This window comes from Gopherus evgoodei, chromosome 9 (assembly GCF_007399415.2).
Source record: "Gopherus evgoodei ecotype Sinaloan lineage chromosome 9, rGopEvg1_v1.p, whole genome shotgun sequence".
In the NCBI taxonomy this organism is placed as follows: domain Eukaryota; kingdom Metazoa; phylum Chordata; order Testudines; family Testudinidae; genus Gopherus; species Gopherus evgoodei.
Window position 1 is genome coordinate 3112375 of NC_044330.1, and position 26887 is coordinate 3139261.

At 47.9% G+C, this 26887-nt stretch overlaps 1 protein-coding gene across 3 annotated transcripts in view; it reads left to right on the forward strand.

Annotated features, from left to right (window-relative positions):
• Positions 1 to 26887, forward strand: part of FGF12 (fibroblast growth factor 12) — a 306312-nt gene that overhangs the window by 203565 nt on the left and 75860 nt on the right. For all 3 annotated transcript variants that reach the window (XM_030576185.1, XM_030576184.1, XM_030576183.1), the window contains exons 2-3: positions 15731 to 15841; positions 23853 to 23956. In XM_030576185.1, the coding sequence (XP_030432045.1) occupies positions 15731 to 15841; positions 23853 to 23956 (215 nt within the window). The remainder of the gene's footprint in view (positions 1 to 15730; positions 15842 to 23852; positions 23957 to 26887) is intronic.

Sequence of the window (26887 nt, forward strand, 5' to 3'; positions counted from 1 at the left end):
TGATTAGGCCTCAACTGGAGTATTGTGTCCATTTCTGGATGCCACATTTCAGGAAGGGTGTGGGCAAATTGGAGAAAGTCCAGAGAAGAGCAACAAAAATGATTCCAGGTCTAGAAAACGTGACCTGTGAGGGAAGCTTGAAAAATTGGGTTTGTTTAGTCAGGAAAAGAGAAGACTGATAACAGTTTTCAAGTACATAAAAGGTTGTTACAAGGAGGAGGGAGAAATTGTTCTTCTTAACCGCTGAGGATCAGACAAGAAGCAATGGGCTTACACTGCCGCAAGGGTGGTTTAGGTTGGATATTAGGAAAAATTTCCTAACTGTCAGGGTGGTTAAGCACTGGAATAAATTGCCTAGGGAGGTTGTGGAATCTCCATCATTGGAGATTTTTAAGAGCAGGTTGGACAAACACCTGTCAGGGATGGTCTAGATAATACTTAGTCCTGCCGCGAGTGCAGGGGACTGGACTAGAGACCTCTCGAGGTCTCCTCCAATCCTACAATTCTATGATGTGGATTCTTTGCCACCTTTGAGATCCTTGAGTGAAAAGGCCACACAAGCACTAAGAATCCACACTGCTACTTCTGTTAAAGGAGTTCTCTTTAGTGCAGATGGTACAGGCCAAATAATAATGAGAAGGGATCTAGTCCCAGCTCCCAGGGGTGCGGTGGGATCTGACTGTCTCTTGTCTGTGCACCACATGGGTTTGCTGCACCTGAAGATCTATCTCCTGGGTCGGGTCAGGATTTGCGCTTGGATGGAATATCGTGTGGGCGCTGCAGGAAATGCAGCTGGTGATTTAGAGGAGCTAGTTCTGCTGAGTCTGTACTGACTCGACTCTCCACCCACACAGCTAGAGAACTCTGCGAGGTGGAGTTAAGATGAGTTTTAAAGTCACCGTCTGGATTGTTTATGGGCAGTAAAGATCCAGTGCTTGGAAGCATGGAAGCCCGGGCAAAGGAATATCATTATAACACTGCTGCCTACCCAAAGTAGACCCACGGGTAGTTTCAATGGGATGTGTCTCATTCTTCACTTCCTGTCCTGGGTGGCTGGTAGCACTGCTGTGCTCTGTTAAACAGCTGCTATGTTTTATCCTAGAGGTGACTGCCTGTGAATAGCTGGTGAAATATACAGAAAGATGCAATATCAACGCATGCTAACACCCTCTTCCCATTTCCCAGTGGACAGCTGAAACCTAGAGGGTGCAAATGGTGGTCATGGTAACTAGAAAAAGCTGCCACCTTTCAACAGAGTCAAGCGTAAAATATGTAAGTACCTCGATTTCAAATGCAAGGGGGAAAAAGCCAGGTCCTGGGGTTAATAGAACCTGCTCATGTTAGTTCCGTTTATTTAGACTAACATACTTTGCAATGCCCTACCTGTCCGAAGCTCAAATAGCTTCTTTGCTCAGCAGTTCCCTTCCATGGCTTCAGGGCTGCCATCAAAATACATTCTCGTCACCTCCCAGAGCGCAACTCTTTGCAAAAGGTCAAGTAATATGGAATTAGTGAGACCAAAACCAAGCTGCAGACCGACACTCCATTTTTTTTGCCCAGAAAATTGTAAAAACAGGTTGAAATTAGCCAAAGGCGACAGACTTCCCTGTCGTCAAAGGGCTGATCGTGGAACAAGTCCTGCCCACTTGGAGCAGGGAGAGTCATGGGTAGGGGTGTGTGAGTTATGGAACGCTAGCTAAGCTGGGGCGGGCTCCGAGTTCCTGCTGAGAATTCTTTCCCAGGTGTCTGCCTGCTGGGTTTTGCCCATGTGCTCAGGGTCTAACCGATCGCCAGATTTGGGGTCAGGAGGGAATATTCCCCCGAGTTAGATTGACAGAGACCCGGGGGGGGGGTGTTCACCTTCCTCTGCAGCATGGGGACAAGTCACTTGCAGGTTTATTTATTTCAAGCTAAGTGGTTCAACCCAGAGATAAAAGCATGATTTACAAGATAGGCTGTAACCCTTCGGTGCCTCAGTTTCCCCATTAGTAAACTAGGGATAACACTTCTTCCTCATCTTCATCAAAGTGTTTTGAGAAACACAAATGCAAAAATGCTATTGGAAGAAGACATGTTACCATCTTATTTAGTTTAGAGCTTACAAAAGAAATGTGGAACCTAAATTTTGCCCTCTATTTCCTTCCAATACATTTAGGTTCCTATATTCCTCAGTTTCCTAAGGGTGGCAGGGAATCATGGGGAGATATGAATGGTGGTTGTGGTTCTGAGTGCATCATTTGTCACTTACCTCATGAATTACTGGAGGCCTTCCATGTTTTCTGACGGGCTCTGCTTGGTTCTCTTTTGTATTATTTTTCGTGGTGTTGTAGCCATGTTGGTCCTTGGATATTCGAGAGACAAGGTGGGCAAGGTGGGTTCTGTTGGTGGAAAGTAGACGTTTACAAGTTAGTATCTCCCCAGCTTGTCTCTCTCGTGTTATTCTCCAGCTGTTTGGGTTTTAATGATTTCATTTCCCCGCAGCAGAAGGTTGATGTGGCCAGTTCAGCGGAGTTGGGTTTTGTTTGTTTGCCTGCGTACCGGTGGCTTTTGCAGTATTGCAGGCTTGCAGAACTGCTAAGGGAAGCGGAGAGACTTCGAGTCTGGGAGCAGCACAACTCTCAGCATGGCAAGGTGGAGAGTGGCTTGGATTATCTGTCATTTCCGTGTGCGCTCTGGCATCCGCGAGGTGGCCAACAGTGGAAGTGAGAGGTGAGGGGTCTGGGTGGGGGAGGCATGGCTTGAATCCCTCCCAACATGGAGCTCAGAAGGGTTGTGAAGTCACTGAGCTCCCAGGAGGAGTCAACCTGCCACCCAGCAATTCAAGACATGGGTGTACCCAGGCTGCGTTAGGGCAGCAAAGCCATTCCCTCGTGACATGTGTAGGGTCAGTGGCTGCAAGTGGGGGGGTGGGGAGAGGACAGAGCCCTAGCTCCTCCCTCAACCAGCCAGGTGCAAGGGAAGCCGCACCCTGAAATTTCACCACCAGAGCAAGAGGGGTCGGGTGAAGGAATCCTGACTGCCTTAGTCATAATTCCTTCCCGGCTCTTTTCCTAGGCTAGCACAGCTATGGGCCATCCCTTAGCCTGGTCTGAGCCCACGGCTTGGTCTGGCCCTGGGGTGAGCTCTTTGGCTCAGGCCTGCCTTCTTGCTAGATGTGTACAGCACCTGACACGGCAGGGTCCAGATCCCAGTGCAGGGCCTCTCTAGGCACTGCTGTAAGATGAATAGATTGATTGATTGATTTTGCCACTCTCGTTTCATCCTTGCTTTACACTCCGTGGGATGGGGTCTCAATGCTGTGGTGGGGAGGGCCGGAGAAGTCCCGAGACGGAGAGTGTAAACCCACTGAAGTTGCAGTTGGGACGAATGTGGCCTGGTGAACAACCCCTGAAAACAGCTTTGTTCTTGTTCAGTTTGTGGGGTCCCACTCCTACCTGCGGGAAGTATGGTCTGGGGGGTGGCCCCATCCTTAAGACCTACGCCGTCGTTTGTTTCCATCTTGGTGTATGGGCTGAGATTCGGCCGCATTGCGCAGTGGGTCAGGAATAGGTGCAGAGTAACCCTGGAAAGAAAGAGTGTTTGTAGAGCACGCAGCCACCTGTTCCCCACATTTATGGGTGTGTGCTGCCTACTCATGTCAGAAGCCAAGGCATTGCCTCTGTCAGGAAGCTAATGTTCTGATAGCCTGAGAAGATTCTGCTGGAATTTCTCCTGGCTCTTTCATTCACCTCTCCCAGAAGTCAGGTCTGATTTTGACTCTCTTTGCCTTGAAGAGGGTACGTGCATCCTAAGCTGACCCGGCCCTGCTGGCTCATGCATGTGTCCTGGCTGCTGTCCGTGAGTATCAGGCTTGGTTCCTGCCCCGGGGATGATGCACAAGCGTGTGGGTGGAGCAGCCTGCACTCTGCAGTGCAGTGAAAAGTTTTAGTGCTGATGAAACGTGCCAGAGACTTGAGCGTATTCAGAGGGTGGCCAAACTGAAATCAGCCCTGTCACGCTGATGTAACTGACCGCAGAGTTAGGCCCTCGATCTGCCTCTTACCCTGCCAAAAGGCAGCGTAAACTCCCTCCCACTGCCCCAGGGCTTTCCCCTTGATCTGTCTTTGGGGGGACCGGGTGCTCAGTCTGAATGCTCATGCATTCCTCAGCCTCGGTGCTGAGTCTTCCCGGGGGATGGAGGGAGTTAATGTCAGTGTCATGTTTTGGGTGCAGCCCAGACCAGTCAGGGGCTGTGTCACTGCTTGTCCTGTAACCTTTAAAATGCTCTGCCTTTGCTGCTCCTGTGCGGATGCTCCCAGCCAGCGTCCAAGCCTGCACTGCGTGTCTGTGTTCAGCAGTTCTGACCCCAGCAGCCTGCTTGTTAGATCACAACCACACTCTGGGCTCCACCAGCCTCAATTACCACTGGCCAAGTGACCCCAGCACACCCCCAGGTCTGAACTTCCCTCAGATTTTCTGCCTGAACTGTCCTGCCCTTGGAGGAGTAAAAAGGTCCGTTGCTCCTTTAAAGAGACAAAAGCCCTGCAGCATGTTGCTTTAACTGGCATTAACAATTGCTCCAAGGCAAACACAGCACTGGGTGATTTGTAATAAACCGAGATTATTTCATCAAAAAGCGACAGGTTTTAAGTGGGTGCAAGCACCAGGGGTAAAGACACAATGGCTACCTGCAAATAGAAGTAAAGTGCCCTTCCTAGTGGCTGAGACATAACTCAACCAGCTACCACCTTGGTGCTAGGTAGATTTTTTACCAATCTTTTCCTTTCCAGCCATGGCTGACTTTCTCTCCGTCAGGACCTTGCACTTTTTAAGGACATAATTCCAGCACATATCCATAACGCTGTCTGCACCCCGTACATACATTCCAAGAGCATATTAATGATCAGTTCCCAGAAACTTCAACCAACCTGGCTGAAAGACCCATCTTTCTCAGTTCGCAAAAGCTCTGTCCCCTTGGGTGTGTCCAGTGATGGATGCCAAGATGGCTGCTTCTCTCTCCGAATCACCCCAAACTCACTGTTTTGTCGCCAGGCTCAGGAGGGCCTCACACTGTTCTTCTCTGCCTGTGGACTTCCCATCCCCCATATGCAAATGGGGCTTCCATTGTGTTTGGTCAGACCTTGCTTAATTTCACTGGAGACGGTAGATAGCTGCCTTCTCTCCAGTGTGGGAGGAAACTCATTTCTCTCTTTGGTTGGTCACTGACTTTTAAATCATAATATCAGTGAGTAGCCGTAATTTCTCCTATAGTGTAAATTGTTACATTATACAATGGTAGTAATCTACAGTGTATCATTAGCTTTCAAAAAAGACCTTACCTGATGCACTTTTATAATAGTCACATTGTATACAATCAGTTGAGTTAGTTGCTGATCATTTGTGGTTCAGACCCCTGCAAGAGGCTATCTCCCGTACTCGCTAGGTTGATGGCTTTTATGTAAATGTACCTTCATTGCCGCTGCTTGGCGACCCAGCTAGTCAGACAAAACAAATACACATTCCTTTGTCTAAGACAAACTGGGCTTACGCATTGCTTGCCAAACACTTCTAAAGGCTGGATTCCAGCAGATATCCATACCTCTTTGTACGTACCCCATACTAATGAGCTGTTAGCTTGCCAATGACAGCGTATGCGGCAATGTTTAGATACAGACCAGGACAACAGTGTGTGTGAGGTGTGGTGAGTGAGTCAGGCCTGACAACCACTGCTGACATAGAGTAGTGACCCACCAATGTATCACGGTTGATTAGCAGGCTGGCTTGATTACATGGACATCTGTCCTCTAGGAACTGACCTGAGCCATTGGGCCTGCTTCTCCTCTGCCTTGCACCTTATGTGCAAAGTGGGTGAGACTTGGGCCCAGTTATAGGGTGGAGGTTGGGGAGAGGAGCCCTCTCCCTAGTCTGCAGAGTGGCTGCTCCCCAGTGGCTGATGTATTCCAGAGGATTCACAAAGCCATGGATTCCCTGGCCCCAGCCATCCTTCAGCGCGTCCCAGCAGCACCCCTTCCTGTCCCATGCGTGCCGCTGCACAGCTATCCCCGCAGAGCTGAGCTCCCCATTGCACAGGGGCTGCACCTGGGCTGTGGGGCAAACCTCCAGCACGGCACAACCTCTCCACTACCTGGGGAGCCTCTGCCCCTGCTGGGGATAGACCTGTCCTGAAGGGAATAAACGCTGTAGAAAACAGGCAGCATAGCACAAAGTCTCCTGTGTCCTGTCCCCTCTATGGCAGTGCAGGAAGACCGCTGCTCTGTGGGCCAAGGAGTGTTAATATTTTTCTTAATAGGCATCATTTTGAAGATTTCAATAACTCGATCCTGGGATAGGGGGTGTTATAAAATTGGATGGGTGGGGTTCTGTGGCCTGCCTTGTGCAGGAGGTCAGACTAGATGATCAGATTGGTCCCTTCTGACCTATGAGTCTATGAGTCTATGAGCATGGAATATAAAAGTTCCCTGGGATGTTCTTTGCCCGGTAAGGTATGCGCGTGCTCCAGTGACTTCCTGCCAGTAATGGAATGAGATTGCCGGGAGACGTCCTTGCAGTGCACTGAGCCTACGGCCCTCCTGTGTCAGGGAAAGCGTGCTGCAGCTTTCTGAAGCGTGTCCCATTGCTCAGTGAAGCAGAGGCTGGTCCTGCGAACTCAGGCTGTTGTTTTGTTCCGTTATTATGGAGGCACCTGTCTATAGTAGGGTTGGGTTGAGATTTTCAGCCAAAGTGGGTAAATGCATGTGTACAGTGGAGCCCTGTTATACTGGAGTCATTTTCTTCTCGGAATGAATGCTCTGTAATTGGAGGGTGACAGTAGCCCTGCTATTGCTAAGTATCAGCAGGGGAGCCGTGTTAGTGTGGATCTGTAAAAAGCGACAGAGTCCTGTGGCACCTTACAGACTAACTGCATGGCCTTGCATCTGACGCAGTGGGGATTCCCCCCCGAAAGCTCATGCTCCAGTACGTCTGTTAGTCTATAAGGTGCCACAAGGACTCTTTGTTGCTGCCATTGCTGGGAGCTGCTGTGCGCTGGGCCTTTAATTGGACAGAGAAAGGAGAGTTTCACGGCGGCTGAGTTCAGCGGTCTGATGTCTAACGTTACACTCCTCGAGAGTGTGTTTTGCTCACTTACAGCTCTCTGTCCTTCGCACGCACACTGGTGATAAATTGCAGAGCTATCGCTTATCCAGGGGGCATGTAATGACTTCGGAAGCAGGTTTATGGGTCAGTTTAAGACCGTTGCATTATTAGGGAGTGCCTGTTTGTGTCCATACACCATCATCACAGGCGTCCTCGTTTTCTCTGCCCACCTGATTAGATAGGGCCAGGTGCCCCCTTGCTCTCCCACCCGCCTGCCAGCTGTGCACCTGCAAACTTGCACCACGTCCACGCTGCCACTCTTTGCAGGGGCCGGACGTGCGTGGGAGGCGTGTGCTTGTGAAAGCTGTCGCAGCACCAGTGTGAGAATTGCTGGAGGCCACTCTCAAGAGATGGTACCTGCAATGCAGGGGGCATGTGTGCTGCAGATGTACCTGGACACATGTTCCCCTCACCCTCCCGGTACACGCTATATACTGACAGGTCAAGTCACCACAGGCCACCTGCTGCAGTGTCCTTTCATGCAGGGGGGCCCTTTCTCAAGGATTGCTTCTGCTCAGGACAGTTTTGTTTTCCTCTCCTCACTCCCACCGGGAGGGCTCTCCACCCTCACTGACTGAAGTGGGGGTTGAGAGCACTCAGCGCCTTGCAGCATCAACCCCTATTTGCAGGGAGAAGGATTTGATGCCTCGACCTCACAGTGAATGTGTTGTGAGATGCAGCGTCTCTGCCTGGTGTCAAGGAAGCTCCAACCTGATTCTCTGCATATTGTGCGGTCGCTTTTGAGTTGGCAGCATCTCACGTGGGTGCCAACGGCTGCACAAGGTGCAGGGCCAGGGACCCCTGCACTAGCGCAGCTCCTGGTTCCTCTGTGGAAGTCCCCAGTTTTTGTGGTTCAGTAAAGCTTGCCGGTAAGTTGTGCTGTGGCTCCGGTGATGGTGATATATTGATTGAGACCAACCACTTACCACACTGTTAATCTCAACTCACTGCTGAACCAAGCAGTTCCTGGAGTGGGAGAGAACAATTATCCTCTCTCTGTTTCCCATCTCTGCCAGGGTTCGGTGCTGACGCCTGTCACCATAGCAATCTGCACTGGGTGCACAGACGGATTTTCCTGATATGCTAATATAAACGCTCGCTAACGCTTTGGTTTGACACTAGCTTTTTCCTGGTGCGTGGCTGTTGTTTAGTTTTAACAAGTGTTCTGGAATCGTCACTTTTTAGGGGAGGGGAGGGTAAAAATGATTTCTGTGATGGCACTTTAAAGTTGCAGTTAATATAAGTAAATTAGAAGCCATTTACGCTCTGACTTGAATGGTAGTTTTGATGCGTTAAGGAGCTGGGAGCTGCCTGGGTGGGTCATAAATCAACTGCCCCTTCTGACAGCTGCATCCTGAATGGAGGAAAATGAGAATAATGGAATGTGTAAGTTCCAGGCTAAAATGTTTAATTGCCACAAACAATTGTTTAAAAAATATTTTAGTGAGTGGTGCTCCCAAGATGTAGTACAGGTCTTGGAGTGTTTGCTGTCACATCCTCGGCAAAACTGTTTCATGGACACAAAGGATATTCAGCGTCCTCCCAGTGCCAATAAGCAGTGGAAATGCTCCCCTTTGCTAGATGAATGTTCTTTGCTGAGCAGCGGGTTTCAGGAAAGGCCAGTTTGAAATCCTGCATTTGGAATCTCTGATAATATTGCTACATTTCCCCCTCCACTGAGTTCAGACACAGACTTTCAGCCAGAGCACTTTTGCTCTTGGTTCTTTGCTATTTTTCTAGACCAGAACTCAGTCTCCTATGAGAGCACACACAGTCTCTCCCTCCTGTCTAACACTCTCCACTTTGCAGTACAGAATGGCTGGCTGTCCATGGAGGCAGCAGAGTCCTTAGGTATTTAAAGTTTTTAGTGCACAGAAAACAAAGGCTTAACAGTTTCAGTTCAAGACGCAACACATACAGAGTGCACTATCCAGGTGTGTATTGAGGACACTGTTGGAATTGCAAAATATCACTTTAAGAGTGTGTATGTGGGTGGGGGAGGAGCTGGGGGGGAGTGTCATAAACAGATAGCTAAGGGTTAATGTTCTTTTACCTGGAAAGGAGTAACCTGAAACACCTGACCAGAGGACCAATCAGGAAACAAGACTTTTTCAAATCTGGGTGGAGGGAAGTTTGTGTGTGAGTTCTTTGTTCTTTGTCTTGTGCCTGTACTCTCTCGGCTATGAGAGGGATTTTTTCTGTCTTCTGCCTTTCTAATCTTCTGTTTCCCAGTTGTAAGTACAAAGAGATTTTTTTTTTTGTATTTACATGTGTGTAGTTGCTGGAGTGTTTTGAATTGTGTTCTTTTTGAGTAAGGCTGTTTATTCATATTTCTTTTAAGCAATTGACCCTGTATTTGTCACCTTAATACGGAGAGACCATTTTCATGTACTTTTTCTTTCTTTTTATATAAAGCTTTCTTTTTAAGACCTGTTGGAGTTTTTCTTTAGTGGGGAATTCCAGGGAATTGAGTCTGTAACTCACCAGGGAATTGGTGGGAGGAAGAAGTCGGGGGAAAATCTGTGTGTTAGATTTATTAAGCCTGACTTTGCATGCCCTCTGGGTAAGGGGGAAGAGAGATTAGCTATCTCGGTACTTGTGTTTTCCAGGACTGGAAATAGGGAGGGTGGAATCCCTCTGTTTAGATTCACGGAGCTTGCTTCTGTGTATCTCTCCAGGAACCCAGGGAGGGAACACCTGGGAAGGAGGAGAGGGAAGGGAAATGGTTTATTCCCCTTTGTTGTGAGACGCAAGGAATTTGGGTCTTGGGGTCCCCGGGGAAGGTTTTTGGGGGGACCAGAGTGCCCCAAAACACTCTAATTTTTTGGGTGGTGGCAGCTTTACCAGGTCCAAGCTGATAACTAAGCTTGGAGGTTTTCATGCTAACACCCATATTTTGGATGCTAAGGTCCAAATCTGGGAATATGTTATGACAGGGAGGGAAACCAGCTTAAAGTAAGATGGGTGAGTCGAGCCTCTGCTTTTAGAGAGCAGCCTGCTTTGTCTCTTTTCTGTTTTGGGGTCTTGTGTATTGTTCTCTGAATTCTAAGGAGTAAGTAGTGTTATGCTGCAACCTTCCAGCAGAAATATTTATATGTTCTGTCTACTTTCTCAGAGTGTGTGCGCTATGAGCATAAATGCTCAGGACAGAGATCGCTTCATTCACCACTGAAATGCAGACACCTTCGGGGCAGAATTTAGCAGCAGTTCTACACCAGCCAGATGAGCCAGAGGGGTTACATAGTGATGTCAGCATCACGTACGAATCACCAAGACTCTTTGGGACCAATGGTTCAAATCCCAGAAAGGGCAACCTAACCCTTCATCTTCCTGAGCTGGAAACTGACTTCCAGGCAATTTACTGTATGGGGGGGCTGGATGCCTCCTATAACCAGGGTCCTATCACCTCTGCTTGGATATTGGACCACTAAGTGATCTGGAGGCTGGTTCACCTCTTTCCCCCAAGGCAGTAGCACAGAGATGTGATGAGAGAAGCTGTTTGAGCTTGCAGGGAGTGGGGTTCCTGGCACCGTGGCCTCTGTGACGGATGCTCAGCATGAGCTCAGTTCCCCAGCATGGTCCCGCAGGGCTCAGATTAGTTAACCTTAAGGGCACACATCAAGGGGCATCTGGTGTGCTGGGAGGACTGGGCTGAGCTGGTTTGGGGGCATTGGCAGTGGAGTGATGTTCCTTGTCCCTGAAGTTATATTCTCTTGTGTATGAGCTTATCTTGTACTGATGGCTGTGGGCTGCGATTTGCTATCGTCAGCTGGGTGTTGTTATACAGTGGTGTGATTGAGTGTCCTTCTCTTTGTATAAAGAACAGGAGAACTTGTGGCACCTTAGAGACTAACACATTTATTTGAGCATAAGCTTTCGTGAACTACAGCTCACTTCTTCAGATGCACAGAATGGAACACACAGACAGGAGATATTTATACACACAGAGAACATGAAAAGGTGGAAGTATGCATGCCAACTGGAAGAGTCCAATCAACTGAGATGAGCTACCGTCTTTGTATTAAACACAGTTATCTTCCTTATGTTTTCTAGTTCGGACAGTGCCCATCGTTCGGGTAGATTCTGTATTCAGCCTCGATTAATAGGGAAATCCAATATGTACAAATCAGAGATCTAGTGGCATCAGAGGAAGTGTTTGCCCCAGTGTCGCTGGTCACTGGTGGTTGGGTTAGACAGACCAAGGCTTTGTTAGCTGTGACCATGGTGGGGGGCAAAAGGGGCACCACAGATGATCCCTTTGGGGTTCTCCACCAGCACTGCTGCTCTCTTGCACCTCTGCTTTTAGAGAACATCCTGCTTTGTGTCTTTCTGTTTTGGGTTCTTGTGGGCACATAAAGTGAAGGATTCTGGCCAGCGGCTGGAGAGGAGTGCAAGGGGGGAGGGTGTGGCGGGGAGGGGGAGGTGCTGAGCCATGTGCATCTACAAAAGAGCAGCCAAAATATGGCCCTTAGTTTTGGTGTCCTAAAGTGTAGCAGCCTTACAGTACTGATAGCATGCGGGCCAGAGTCTCCCTTGGTTCACTGCACAGAAATCCCATTGCCTTCTCTGGGATTCCCATGCAAACAAGGAGGGCAGGGAACCCAAAATCTAGACTAATGCACTGGTAGGAAACTGACAGCTGTGCAGGGCACTCACCTGATCATGGGGCTCTGAGAACCAGCAGACAAGCTGGTGAATGCCACGAGGCAGTGGGTGAGGGGTGGGGTTAAACGAGTCCCACAGCAGTGACAGACTGCAGTGTTCTCGATGCTGATGTAGGTGAAATCTCTTATCTAATGGGAGAACCCAGGGGTCTAGTGGGTAGGGTGCTGGGCTGGGAATGAGGAGACCTGGGTTCTGTTCCTGGCCTGTTGGGGGACCTTGGGAAAATCCCTTCCCCTCTCTGATCCTGTTTTTCCTCCTGCCCTTGGTGTCTCTTGACTAGTTTGAGTGTGAGCTTTTCGGAGTGGGACTTTCTCTATGTGTGTGTACGACCCCTAGCACAATGGGGCTCCAGTCTTAGTGGGTGCTATTGTAATACATCTACGTAATCACGGTGTGTCTGGAGGCAGATGGGCCCTGGGCCTTGTGTTTGATCTCTGTATTAGAGCACCTCTCTTGCTCACTAAGGGTTATCAGTTCAGCAGTTGCCATTTCAATGTCTTTCAAACAGTCGCTCCACACAGCCGGTCCCTGCGTTTTAATGAGAACGTTGCTAAGTCTCTGCTGCCCATCCATGGTCTTGTTTTTATGGGCTTTCTTCCCTGTTGCACAAATCCGGTGGTTAGTTTCAGAGAGCTTCTCAAATCTATTCCATTGACACAGTGAAATAAGGGGAGGTAAAGCTTGTCTTTTTAATGCATTTGCTTTGCTGCACTAGAGCGTGAGTGCCGCAAGCCAAGTCACCAGTGAGCATGTTTCGTCCACTTAAATCCCATTGCATTTCCACAGAGCAGGAACGCTGATCGAAAGCAAAACAGGAGGGTGTGCAGAGTTCTGCTGCTCAGTGAAAGGAAGGGATTTTGTGCTGAAGTGTGTTATAAGGCGCTGTCCCTTTTAAGAGGTGGGCCTGGTGTGTGCTTGGATTCTGTTCTTTGTACTGTATGTACTTTTAGTGCTTGTAGCTTGGGGCAATATTGTTGAAGGAGTTTTGGACAAATAAGAGAATTACAATATTAAACCTGTGTTTGATTGTACAGTTTTTAATCACAGCACCAGCCTGGTCAGAGTTGAAGGCTCTTTCGGTGTCCTTCCCTCTCGCTAAACTCCCAAACGGGCTCACGATGTTTATTGTCTGACGCGTAAGCTGCCTCTTGCACTGATTTATTCAGCCATTTCCCCCCCACCTTAACTGGACGATGTGCTGCCTTTGAGATATTCCCCACAAACTAACAGCCTTCCCTGCAAATGACTGCAGCGTAAGGGACAGCAGCACTCCAGCAAGTTGCAGTACAATTACCTGTTCAATCTTTGTTGCTGCACAAGGAAATGAGTCCAAAACATATGGGCAAATTCAGGTTCACACAAGCAGGGGCTGCCTCTGGGCCTGCAGCTCCAATCCATTCCTTGGATGCTAGTAACGGGTGCAGTTACCATCTGATGACTGTTTGATGGCCTGTGCCAAAGAAGTGGGTGGTCATATCTTGGCTCAGTCTATTTAACTCTCCCTGCCTCCTCTGCTGGCGTCCTCGATAGATAGATCAATCAACAAATGCTCCTTTCAGCCTGCCTGCCGTCCACCACTGGGTCTGCTTCCCCCAGATCATGTTTGTGGTGCCTTGGCCAGGCCACGTGGGGGAGCCTGCACTAGCCAGAGCTACACCTGTTCTGTAGTCAGGCAGAAGCTTTTTGTGCCCAGGACTGTTAAATCAGCGGTAGGCAGGTGTGGGTAATGATGAGCAAACTGCAAGAAATCCAGAGCTTTCAAACAGAAGGGGAGAGACTCTCTATGGGACTCAGGGATCACCCTCTGCTCTCATCACAGGCTAATGTGTCCCTAAGCCCCCCCGACCCCCACCTCTTTCTATTCTGGGTTGTGGGGAGAATCTCCCTAGGAGAATACCAGGCTTATGCTTGTTGTGTGCAGGTCTGAGCGTTCAGGGCTTTAGGATTTAGTTCAGATGTAAGCGTTCACAGGTCCAGGTGCCTACCTGAGACATAATCAGGCTGATCAAAATCCTACTGCTTCCCTGAGAAATGCCAACCCAAACATAGTGTGTGGAAGCCCAAGTGCAGATGGCAGCTCTGGAATGTGCAGGGCAGGATTTCTCCTCATGTATAGAACATGCCCCGTGTAAGTGGAGGTTCTTCTCCACCATCGTATGTCAGAGGAAAGCAGAAAGCACAGACACCCCTGTGGAGAAAGGCAGCCCAAGCAGAATATGAAGTGACAGGAACCACGCCATTGTTATCAGATTTTATTAGGGCTGTGAGAAACTCGGCAGCTTGTGTTGGCAGCTTAGTTCTTTTCAGTTTTCTGTGAATTTGGGGAGTGGGCTGGACCCAAAAACTCCAGCTAAATCTCAGCTGATGGGGAAACATGCAAAAATGGCAAGACCCATCTCATTACCACTCAAAACCATAAATCAGCCTAAGATGACTCCAGACTAGGCCGGGATTGGCCAGAAAGCTCATAAATGTTGAACCTGGAGCCAGGCTTGACAGAAGGTGTGTTAGATTTGTAATGAGACTAGGAATCAGGGGCACTTAGCTCTGATTTTACTGCAGTGACAATACAATGGTGTCTCCTTTTGCAGCATGAGGTACTAGGTAACTGGTGGTCTAGGGACATTATTCTGGCAAACACTCTAAACTCAATGGTATAATTATTTAATGATCGTCTTCTTCCTACCTCTACTTCAGAGGAGCAACAGCATTATACCAAGGAATGCTGCCTAGAATTAACAATCCAAAGTCACTTTGTTGAGCAGAGTGCTGCAGAAGATCACGTTCACCAGTTCTAAATTTGCATTCCTGCCACAAACTTTAAAATGATGCTGTTTTCTTCTTAAATTGGCAAAGTGATTTTAAGCCGAGCCCTTTCACACTAATGATCTGTTCCTGCTGTCGTGCATTCAGAGCTTCCAGAGATGTCCACGGACACTCTGTCTGCAAAAGGAGTGCAGTGTCCCTGGGCTCTTCATGTCATTCTCAAAGGAGATTTGTATAACCCAGTGGTAAACTGTTGGAAACAAGGGCTCCTAATGGAAACACTGACACAGCCTGACCGGAGTTATAGAATGGCTTTTTAAACAATCTCACTTGGTGCATCAAAGCCATGAAACTGATTTCATCATGATATACTGCACTGGATATTTTCCTCTTAAGTCACTAGTAACTTGCTTTTATTCATATTAATTTATAATCATAGTATTAATATCATTTTAATAACTCCCTACATTATTTCTAAACCAGCTTTTCTGGTAAAGAGGTGATATGTCAGCGGTTCTCAAACGTCATTGCACCACGACCGCCTTCTGACAACAAAAATGACTGCACGACCCCAGGAGTGGGGCCTGAAGCCCGAGCATTCTGCCCCGGTGTGGGGACCCAAAGCCCAAGCCCCACCGCCCCAAGCGGGGGGCAAAGCCCCAGGGCTTCAGGGGGCATGTAACCTGAGCCCTGCTGCCCAGGGCTGAAGCCGTTGGGATTTGGCTTCGGCCCTGGGTGGTGGGGCTCAGGCTTCAGCTTTGAGCCTGGGCCCCAGCAAGTCTAATGGCAGCCCTGGCGACCCCATGAAAACGGGGTCCCGACCCACAGTTTGGGAACCCTTGTGGTTTATACATGATGGAATGGTCTGCAGGTTTCATTGACGCTTGCTTAGAAGGATGTACATGACTTGCAATAAGGCAGCTCTTCTAAATGAATTTTCTTCAGTTCTTCACCCGGTGCTGTACTAACAGTGTGGTTTCTGTTTATCTTCACCTGAGCTCCGTTTTATACACCTGCTTTACAATCAAACATGTAAGGAACCACAGGAACATATCTACCAGAATACTGGGTTATTTACTTAGGAGTTTACGGTAGCTGAGTAATTGATATCTCTTGCCACTCCTGGTATATTTTGTGTATCTAATACTTATTATTATCTTTGTAGAACCCCAGCTGAAAGGAATTGTGACAAGGTTATTCAGCCAGCAGGAATACTTCCTGCAGATGCACCCAGATGGTACGATTGATGGGACCAAGGACGAAAACAGCGACTACAGTAAGAAAAATTAGCCTTCTTTGCAACCAGATGATAAATGAAATGCATCACCTAGTGGGTCTCACTTGTAAGCCTTCATTTCTGAAAAGATCAAATTAGGAAGGAGCCAGCTGTTCTCAGCAGTTTATTTCCATCGACGCTTCCCCTTTAAATCTCTCCTTTATTGTTTTCACACATTGTTTTTTTTTTTCTTCCCTTCTCTCTCTAACGCTCCAACAACCATCTGTGGTGGGGAGAAGAATAAAAACGCGTGGTTTGAATTCTTGCCAGAAGAGAGAGGAGTGATATTTGCACAGATGCTATGTATGTGGGAGAAGGATGTAGGGATTGTTTCCTTTAGGGATAAAGGAAAGTGATCTTCAGGGAAAACATCTGAAACCTAACTAGACTCAGGAACACGGGAATTACCAGACTGGATCAAACCAAGAATCTATCCATTCCAGTACCTCATCTCTGACTGTGCCATCATAAGTTGCTTCCAAAGAGACTCTGCAGTAGGCAGTGATGAGAAGCCTGTCTCCAGGGAAAGAGTCCTCTGAGCACCCCATACTTAGAGGCTGACAGAAGTTATCCAGATCCTTCTATGGATGGCAGGGTCTGGAGCAAAGTTTGATGTTGATTTTTTTTCATGCAGCAATCAGCAAGCCTCTGTCATTTGTGGGAGAGCACATTGGACATCAGCACTACCCAGTGTCCCATTGCCCTCTGCAAGAGATGGCACAAAACATTTTTGTCATGGGAAGTGCTGGGTGCCTTCAGCTCCCGTTGAGTCCACGCTGGAGGATTAGGCCCTAGAGGAGATGCAAAGTGCCATCTATGGCATCAGCTCCGCCCTCCCTGTGGGACCCAGGAGTCCTTCTGACAACAGGTGGCAGTACCTTAGCTCTCACTAGCTGCATCAGCTAGGGCAGGACTGAATCTTGTCCCTATTCTGGGAGTCTGAAATCTGCAGCCGCATTCACGTCTGGCCTATTCCCAAAGGGACTGGAGTTCTCAGTCATTAATAATTGGAGCAGAAGCTGATCTTTGAGGGGACTCGACAAAGATAAAGTCCCCCACTAAGGGTCCATCTACATTACAGCTGGGAGGGTGCTTTCCAGGGCAGGTAGACACATGTACTAGCTGTGCTTTGCAAGTGCACTGCAAATAGCAGGCTAGCTAAGGATGCCCGGGCTGCGGTTTGGGCTAGCCACCCACATACGTACCCAGGGGCCTGGGCCTGTTTGTACTTGGATGGCTAGCCCTAGCTGCCATGTGTGCTAGCCCCGCTTATGCTGCTACTTTTAGCGTGTTAGCCTGAACAGCGCTAGCAGGCGTCTGTCTCCCCTCGCTGGGAAGCATGCGTCAGCTGTGTAGATGTACTCTTATGGAGGGATAATCCAGTCTGCTTAATCCAGGAATCAATCCTGTCATCCTTTCTCAGACAGAACTCCTAGCCAACCCACTGGAGGTCCTTCCTGAGTAAGGACTGCAGGGTTTGAGCTGTCAGTGGGGCTTGTTGGCTCCAATGCTGGCTGAGCAGTAGTTCCACAGGAAGCCTCCTGGGAGTGGTGGGGAGCCCTCAGACTACAGTACGATTTGAATAGCTGTCAGTGACGTGACGCTGTGCCCAAAACGGTGACTGATAGGCAGGGTCTCCATGGCAGGGGGAGCACGTTTCACACGAGTAGGGCGCTTATTCGCCTCTGTTCAGCAACGGTCCAAGCACAGCTAGAGTCCTACCTTCTGCTTCGGGAACCAGGTCACGAAACGATGCTTCCAGAGGATAGCAGCTGAAATAATAGGAGGTTTGGAAAACAGCCCTTATTGAAAACAACCCCCCCCCCCCCGCAATCCAAAGGCTGTATTCAGCAAACACACAGCAGTAGTTCGCTGGAAGGGATAGGGCCCGATTCTGCTCTCTCACTGGGGTTTTACCACTGCGTAGTGTCTTTGATTTCAGGGAAGCTACGCTGGCTTACATCAGAGGATGAAAGAGGTGCACCAGGTTGTTAGAATTTTGCAGCCATTGCCGCACAATGCAAATAGGATTGATAAGTGAAGAGGCTGGTCCTGCAGGCCGTACTTGCAAGCAGGCCAGACTCATGGGAGGACATCAGTGGGTCTGCTCATGTGAGCAAGGACTACTCCAGTGAGTACAGGTTGCAGGATTGGGCCCTATGACTTATGGGAGAGGTTAAGTGGATTTGATATCTTCAGTCAGGGCAAAAGAAGGCTCAGAAGCAGGACCGGCGCTAGGGGTTTGAGTGCCCTAGGCGGACGGCAATTTCGGCGCCCCGCACGCTGGTCCCGTGGCTCCGGTAGAGCTGCCGCAGTCGTGCCTGCGGGAGGTCCACTGGAGCCGCGTGAGGAGCCAACTGTCCGCAGGCAGGACGGCGGCAGCTCCACCGGAGCCGCCTGCTGCCCCCTCCAGCAAAACGGCGCCCACCAATTATTCTGGCGCCCTAGGCGATTGCCTAGGCTGCCTAAATGGTAGCGCCGGCCCTGCTCAGAAAGCATATCTGTCAACACACATGCCCAGGGCTGGGAGAGAAGACAGGAATTAATTGTTCGCATCTGCCAGTGAGGATGGGACAAGAAAGTAATGAGCTAAATCTGAAACTCGGATGACTCTAGATAAATATTGGAGAGCTGTCCTGTCGTGGCCCAGACTGGCACGAGAGACCCTACTGACTGTGATCACCCCAGTGCAGAGGGCCGGAGCAGGGTTTAGGCCCAGATAGTCAGCAACGACTGCTTGTTTTGGGTGCCCAGTTTGAGACAAAGTAGGCTTGAGTCTCTGTGGTGCTGAGCACTCGCCGCTCCATTTGAGATCCAGCAGGAGCTATGGATATTCCGCACCCTTGACAATCAAGCTGGACACCCGAAACTTGTGGGCGCGTCAGAAAATCTGGGTCATGTAATGGGACTCGCACAGTGCTTGGGACCCTGTGTCTCTTCTGCTCAGGGTTGAAATTCACACTGTAGGAATCCAAACGCACAGCCATAGCCCATGGGTGGGGTCTGATTCACTCTCACCTGGCAGGATGCAGGGGGACAGTCTAGATGGACTCTGCATGGAGTCTGTAATTTAAACACGTAAAGGAACGCGATGTTCCATACATCACTGCTTTGCATTCTGTAAGGGGCAGGCTGATTAGCTTTAGGAAAGGGAGCTAATTTTACATAGAATACACTATGTGGGTTTACTCTGGCAAGGTAACGAGACACGTCCCTTCTACACATCTGATGTAATTAAAACTTGTAATGAAAATCCAGTTATTTAAATAAAGAGGAACTGCTAATATTTAAGCTATTTTAAAATTAATTTATCTATCTGGTGCCCACTTTGTGTCTGTTCTTGGGGAAACTCAGGAGGCTGGTTTTTTTGTTTTTTTTGTTTTGTTTTTTTATTGAATACAGTTAGAAGCCAAGATGAAATGTCATTTGAACTTGCATCCAGCAAAACAGCCTTTCGTACATCTGCTGCTGAGGCCATGGAGTTAAAGTGACGCTATCAAGTTAAAAGTCGTGGGATAGATTCTTTTCACACTTACTCTTGATTTACACCAGTGTATCTCCATTTAAGCCAATGGGGTTACCCCGTAAGAGGAGAACTTGGGCCAATATCTATCTTATGAATATCATCATGTTACTACCCTGAATTTGGTCAGTAGGATTGTTAGGGTCACCTGTCACCATTTGTGCTGTGTTGATTTCCCCCCCCCCCCCCTTTTGCTCAGCATAATCTTTTTCTAGACTGATCAGTATCGCTCTTGGGTCTGGTTCATGACTCCATGACCCCAGTTCTGTGCCAGAGCTGTTTTACCCCTTGATATGCCAGCACAATTCTGCTGTAACAGAGGGGTGAATTAGATCCCCTACATAGTGTATTCCAGGTAAATGCTTCATCTTGCACTCACAAGGCCAAATCCCCAGCTGGTGTAAATCAGCATGGCTCCTTTGATTGATCTACTCCAGTTCATACCAGCTGAGAATCTGGGTCACACAGTGGGCCTCATTCTTGTCTCAGTTCACTCTTCTACTCGTCTAAATTATTTGGGCTAGATCCTCAAGTGAGGTAAATCAGCATAGCTCCATGGATGCCAATGGGGTAACTGGCTCACTGACCTTCATACAGTTACACCTGGCTTCCTCCAGTCTGAAAGGAGAATTGGGCCCTATGACTTCAGTAGGACTGCTTCAGTCTGCCTGGCCATGCTAGAGCTTTCAGTTTCAAATCCTTGTTCTGGACTGATACCAAGGTAAACCTCTAGCTTCTTACCCTGAATATAAACACATTTTAGTCACAAAAACCGTCTTGATGCCTGCCAAGGATCTGGTGCTCTTGTAGAAGTTCTTTCCAGAACAGCTCTGCCACCTCCTGGTCCCAGGATTTGCTCACCTAATGCACAGCGATGATGCCTTACACGGAATAGTCTATGATTTACCCTGTGGGGGGTGCTGGCCCCTGGGGTGGGGGAGGAGGTTTCTGTGCGGATCCTCTGCCTCAGTGATCTTGGGTGGTGTCACTCAAACTGCCAAACAAATGGTCTGTGAGGCAAGTTTTCTGTGTAAGACAAATTAATTGTAGACAGTGAATAATGGTGGCTGTTTGCCTTCATTATCTGTAATGATGTGCTCCATTTTTTTCAGTTTTTTTAAAAAGGAGAGGGATGGGCGATTGCTTATAAATAGAGTTGTTAATTAAACAAGGCTTTGGAGCATCGCTGTAGCACCAAAGCTATGGCAATAAAAACTTGCCTAGGTAAGGGAACTTCTCAGGAGGAGCCTGTGTGAAGGATTTGCACAACACTGATATAGTTACAGCAGTGAGAAGTGTTAGTGTGTCGAACCGGCAAACTGGCACCAATCCTGAACATGGAGACTACAGCATCACCGTAGACCCTGATCTGCAAAGACCCATATTGAGGCTGAACTTTAGACACTGATTTCCACTGATGCCCTCCTGCTTCAGGAAACCACTTAAACATGTGCATTTGCTTCAGTGGGATTTCAGCATGAACTTTTCAGAAGTGGTAGGCTGGCTTTCTGAAAAGGGGCTGTATCCGGCAGCATGTCTGTAGTGCCTGTTTTCCCACTGAGAGAGAGCTATCCCTCTTACCTTTAGGCAGACCTGCTGCGAATGTCATCATGGCATACCTGGCCTTCCCATAGTGCTTCGAATAATTCCCAAATGCTTTGTCTCTCGTACAGCTGTGCAACTCCAGTGACCTTCTATGGAGTTATCCCTTGTTTGCACCAGGGTGTGTGAGAGGAGGTCATTGAAAACTGTCTCTCTGGTAAAACAGTTTAAACAAGTGCAGTCTCTGCAACTGGCTCATCGGCATTGTGTGGAAAAGACTCTTGGAGTTTATGGTGTGTTGCAGTACTTGTTTTCTCCTGGTGCAGCTGAAGCCACGTGTCCTACCCAGCATGTGTGCATGCAAAGTCTCTTAGGAAATCTTAGTCTGGCTTGGGTCTGAATTATTCAGTTCTGTTAAACCAGGGTTCGCACTAACAGTCTGTGTCGCAGTAACACTGAATTATTAGCATGCTGGGGCACAGAAGGCTTCCAAGGGAGAAGGGGCCAGGGAGCAGGGCAGTGGGAGATGAAAAAGATGATTGGCATCTGGATATCACCTGTCATCCAAAGCCCCCACTGTTCTGTGCTCACTTTACAAAGTGATTTACTAGCTGTACAATTATATCAATTATCTATAAAATAACTTGAATAATTAGGTATACTTATGGCAATCGCTAGGCCATAAACTGCAAAGCCATGTGATAAAGAGCATGCTATTGATCATTGAGCATCTCCCCTGCATTCTACCCACTGATACATCCCCCCAGGGACTAATTTGAACATTCCAACCCCTTTGAGACACTTCAGACAGACGCCTTTTGAATGAATAAATAAATATAATACAACCTACCAGTGAAGTGTTTGTTAATTCGTCTCCCCACCGCTCCAGTGATTACCCTAGTCTAGAGTTTAGGAGAGTCAGTACTAACTCCCACAATGGTGATGTGTGTGAGAGCTGATATTTTCTGACTCTGCCAGGCCAACAGATGGGAGGAGTACTATGCTCTTGAAGAGGGACAATCCCTGACTTGGACTCCTTCCTGGCAGGAGAAGGTCATGAGACACTGGGCAGTATCTCTGTGGTTCTGGAAAAGCTAGACTGGGCCATGGCTAGAGGTTTCTGAAATGTTGCTGGTTAATGGGGAGAGGCAGTGTGGTCCAATGGATAGGGCACACGGCAGCCATTCAGGAGACCTGGATTCTGTTGTTAGCTCTTCCACTGACCTCCTGTAAGACCTTGAGCAAATCACTTCATCTCTCTGTGGCTCCATGTCCTGTCCCAGCCTCTGTCTTGTCTAGCCAGACTGTAATCTTTCTGGGGTGGAGACTGTCTCTTACTGTGCATAGAGTAGCACCTACAGACCCCAACTACAGCACAGTGAGGTCCTGATCTCAGCTGAGGTATCTCAGTTCTGCCCGTATTACAGGTAGCAACAGTAGAAACAATTAATGCATCGACATTTAATATAATAATACCAGCAGCTTTTCCGATACTGTTACATTACAAATAATAGCAAAAATGCTATCATGCATGAGGGAGAGGTCGCCTCTTTGAGTCCAAGTGGCTGTATGACATCCAGCAATAGTTACCTTTTGCAACATATTGGGGAGGAAGTGGCTGCAATGCTTAAATCAATAGGATGGCAGTAAAATGGGGCATTGAAGGGTCTTGTCCTTTCATGCTGCCTGGCACAGAGGACTCAAGTCATGGAGACATTGGAGTCCAGGATGGCTCCTCGTGAGAGTCTTTATTCCTTGGCTAGCAGTGAGTAGATGGATGTTGGGCTGCAGGTTTCTGGGATGCAATGAGAAGTGGAACTTTTACAACCCTCCCTAAGGTCACCCTTCAAAGCGAGTGTCATAACATTTTTCCCAGATCTGGACCTTAGCGTCCAAAATATGGGTGTTAGCATGAAAACCTCCAAGCTTAGTTACCAGCTTCGACCTGGTAAAGCTGCCACCAGCCAAGGATCTATACAGTGCCTGGCGCACTGTGGTCTCCCCAAAACCTTCCCGGGGGGACCCCCAGACTCAGATTCCTTGAGTCTCACAACAAAGGGGAATAAACCATTTCCCTTCCTCCCCTCCAGGTGTTCCCTCCCTGGGTTCCTGGAGAGATATACAGAAGCAAGTTCCTTGAATCTAAACAGAGGGACTCCACCCTCCCTGTTTCCAGTCCTGGAAAACACAAGTACTTCTCCCCCTCACCCAGAGGGTATGCAAAGTCAGGCTAGTAAATCTAACACAAAGAGATTTTCCCCCTGACTTCTTCCTCCCACCAATTCCCTGGTGAGCTGCAGACTCAATTCCCTGGAGTCCCCACTAAAGAAAAACTCCAACAGGTCTTAAAAAGAAAGCTTTATAAAAGAAAGAAAAATACATAAAAATGGTCTCTCTGTATTAAGGTGACAAATACAGGGTCATTTGCTTAAAAGAAAAAAATGAATAAACAGCCTTATCCAAAAAAGAATACAATTTAAACATTCCAGCAACTACACACATGTAAATACAAAAGAAAACAATATAAACCTTATTGTCTTACTATCTTTGTACTTACAACTTGGAAACAGAAGATTAGAAAGGCAGGAGATAGAAAAATCACTCTCAGAGCTGAGAGGGTCAGACCCAAGACAAAGAACTCACACACAAACTTCCCTCCACCCAGATTTGAAAAAGTCTTGTTTCCTGATTGGTCCTCTGGTCAGGTGTTTCAGGTTACTGGTGTTACCCCTTTACAGGTAAAAGAACATTAACCCTTAGCTATCTGTTTATGACAGCGAGTTACAGACCCTTCCCTGTAACTGCAAATCCCTGGAGATGTTTGTAACTCTGCTTCGTGTGTAAAGGGGTGGGGCACTAGAGGGCAATGAAAACAGGGAATATAGGCCACAGGGAAAGACGAACTTCAGTAACAGTTGCTTTCCCCTGTTCTTCTTCCAACTGCAGCCCTCTTCAATCTAATTCCCGTGGGCCTTCGTGTGGTGGCGATCCAGGGGGTGAAGGCAGGTCTCTACGTCGCCATGAATGGTGAGGGATATCTCTACAGCTCAGTAAGTACCTTGCCCAGTTTGGCGATTTCAGAGCTGGTTTCTGAACGCATTGCTGCGTTGTGAACACTTCGGACAGCCTGGCACAGTAGGAGCCCACTGTCAAATAGACTCTTCCCTGTCTTCAGCAGCGACCTCAGAGTATCTCCATGTAGTTTCAGGACAGTATTCTTCGACCGTTAGTTGAAGTCACATGTCTGCTCCTTTGGACGGTCGCTTAACTCAGGTCTTGCTGTGTTAGGTTACCAAATCGGCTGGATCTGGTCAGGTTTTACATCAGTGCGACCACCCACTGCCTTCACAGAAGATACCCCTGATATACACCAGTGAACCTGATCATAATAGGTCCTGTTCTCCACACCACAGTAATTGTGTTGATTTCAGTGGAGTTATTCTTGATTTACCCCAGTGTAACTGAGCAGAATGTCTCTGTATATGAGTGGTCTTTTTAACACAGTATAAAAGATCTATGAGACACATTTTACTGAGTAATTCCCCAGTAACTTTCTTAGATGGTTTAAAAAGCATGAGGTTATTCATCAGATTCTCATTTGAAGTAAATCGTTGATTCATAATGATTTACTAAATAAGGCAGCTCTTTGCTAGAAATATTTTACCCTTGAAATAACTTCACACTAGTGCTATGCGATAAGGAAATTGTTGTTGATGCATTTTCCATGCCTTCCATTCAGATATTTGTAGAGTCTATGGGCCAGACTTTGACCTCACTAACTCCAGTGCGGATCCAGAGTACTGTAATTCTGCTGTTACTCTGACTTAAAAACATGTGTGGCTGGGGTGGGGGTGGAGGTTGGATTGGGGATAAGACCACTGAATAGGAAATAGCACAGTTCGGTTTTCGGTATCCGGCTAATTGATCTGTAATGTGGCTATCGCCATAACCTCTAGGACCAAAGGTGGCACTTAAGTCACTTGCTGATGCAGAGCTGACTCTAGTTACCTCGCGACTGAAGGCTAGCACGGTTGGCTCTCTTGTGGGTCGAAACAGCTCTGGGGTTGTCTTTTCCCACCACGCTGGAATATTGTGAATTCTTGTCAGAGCCGGAATGCAGGACTGAATGCGAACCTGTGTCTCACTATTTGAAGGAGAAAATATGGTACCGCTGAATACGTTAGGTTTCCCAATGAGTACAAGGTGTCTGATGGGTCTGTGGCTCTTATGCATATTTTCCTCCTTCTGGTAGCTGTCAATCAACTTCTGTAGTTTCCGCTGTGGCGTTCTGTTTGCAAGATAAAATCACTTTGTGGATGCCTGTGTAAGCACTGTGAGATCAGAGCTCAGACCCTGGCTTATCCTCTTCGCATGCTGTAATCACAGTCTGAGCAGTCCGGAGTGTAAACGGCCTCGTCACCCCCTCACTCTGTTCAGGGTTGTTCCTTATAGTATGATCTCAACAGGACAAAGCGCTCCAGTTTTAAACCACTCAAAGAACTGTTATTTCCACTTCTTACCTTGGGAGGCGATAATATCACAGAAGTGCAGGGCTGGAAGGGAACTCTAGAGGTCACCTAGTCTGTTCCCTGTGCCCTGCCACTGAGGAGGCAAGTTTATGTGTACCTAGACCCTTCCCAGAGAGGTCTTCTGTCTAATGTGTTCTTGAAACTTGCTGCAGACTAAGCCAATTCCTCCTTGTCCTACCCTTGGTAGACGCGGAGAGCCATTGATCACTGTCCTCTTTATGACGTCCCTTTTCTATTTGCAGACTGTTATCAGGTTCCTCCTGAGCCTTCTCTTCTCAAGACAGAGGCAATTTCTACACAACCACTTATATAGGCAAAATTTTTGTCGCTCAGGGGTGGGGAAACCCCCGAGTGATATAAGTTGTGCTGGCATAAGTGCTCGTGTGCACAGCGCTGTGTTGACAGGAGAGCGTCTCCTGCTGATGTAGCTACCGCCGCTCATTGGGGTGATTTCATTGTGTCGACAGGAGAGTTCTCTCCCACCAGTATGGAGTGGCTACGTGAGCAATCTTACAATGGCACAGCCACATCGGTACAGCCTAAACATGCTCCATTCCTTCAAACTTTCCTCATAGGTCAGGTTTTCTCAACCTTTTATCACTTCTGTTGCTCTCCTGGATTCTCTCCAGCTTTCCACATCTTTCTCGAAGTGTGCTGTCCAAAACTAGATGCAGTCCAGTACCCAGGAGTGCAGCACGGCTACCTCTCATGTCTTACCTATGGCACTCTGCCATAGCCTGGTTAGGAAATTACAAGTCCTCCTGCTAGTGTGTCTGGGTATTTGGGGATCGCGTGTTAGTTTTCTAAACTGGGTGGCTGTCAGGACGAAGAGAGGGATAGTTCAGTCAGCTCTCTGGTTATGCCAGAAACATCCCTTTCTTTCACAGCCCAGTGCATTTAAGTGTAAATTAAGTCTAATCAGTTGTGTCCCTTTAAATAAATCAGTTCAATTTACCATGATACTGACCTTCTTTGTAAAGCAGTGTGACATCCATGGATGGAAAGAGCTATATAAGAGCTTGGTGTTGGTCTTATTACTGTTGGTGTGGTTAACATTAAAATGGTTTACTTATTTACAACCTCTTTGCGATCAGGAGCCTCCTGATTTGGATCTGTCTGCGCACGACTGAGTTCAATAGGCCCTGATCCGTGGCTGGGTCTCCTGGGCATTGCGGTAATACAAATAATTAGTTTTTGAGATAAACTCTACAGAGTACACGGACTGTGTGACTTAAACAGATGTGGTGTTGTGCACAATAGAATACCTGCTTCTGTACGAGGCCCTTCAGAGCAGTGAGAGTTCAGAATTCTTGTCAGAGTAAATGAATTACAAGGAGGACGAGCAGTTAAGAGCTTTGTAAATAGAGCTGGTCTGAAAACTTGGACAGAAATGGGGAAAAATGTCTCTGGAATTTCTCAGAATTGTGTCCATTGTTTTGACCAGCTCCATCT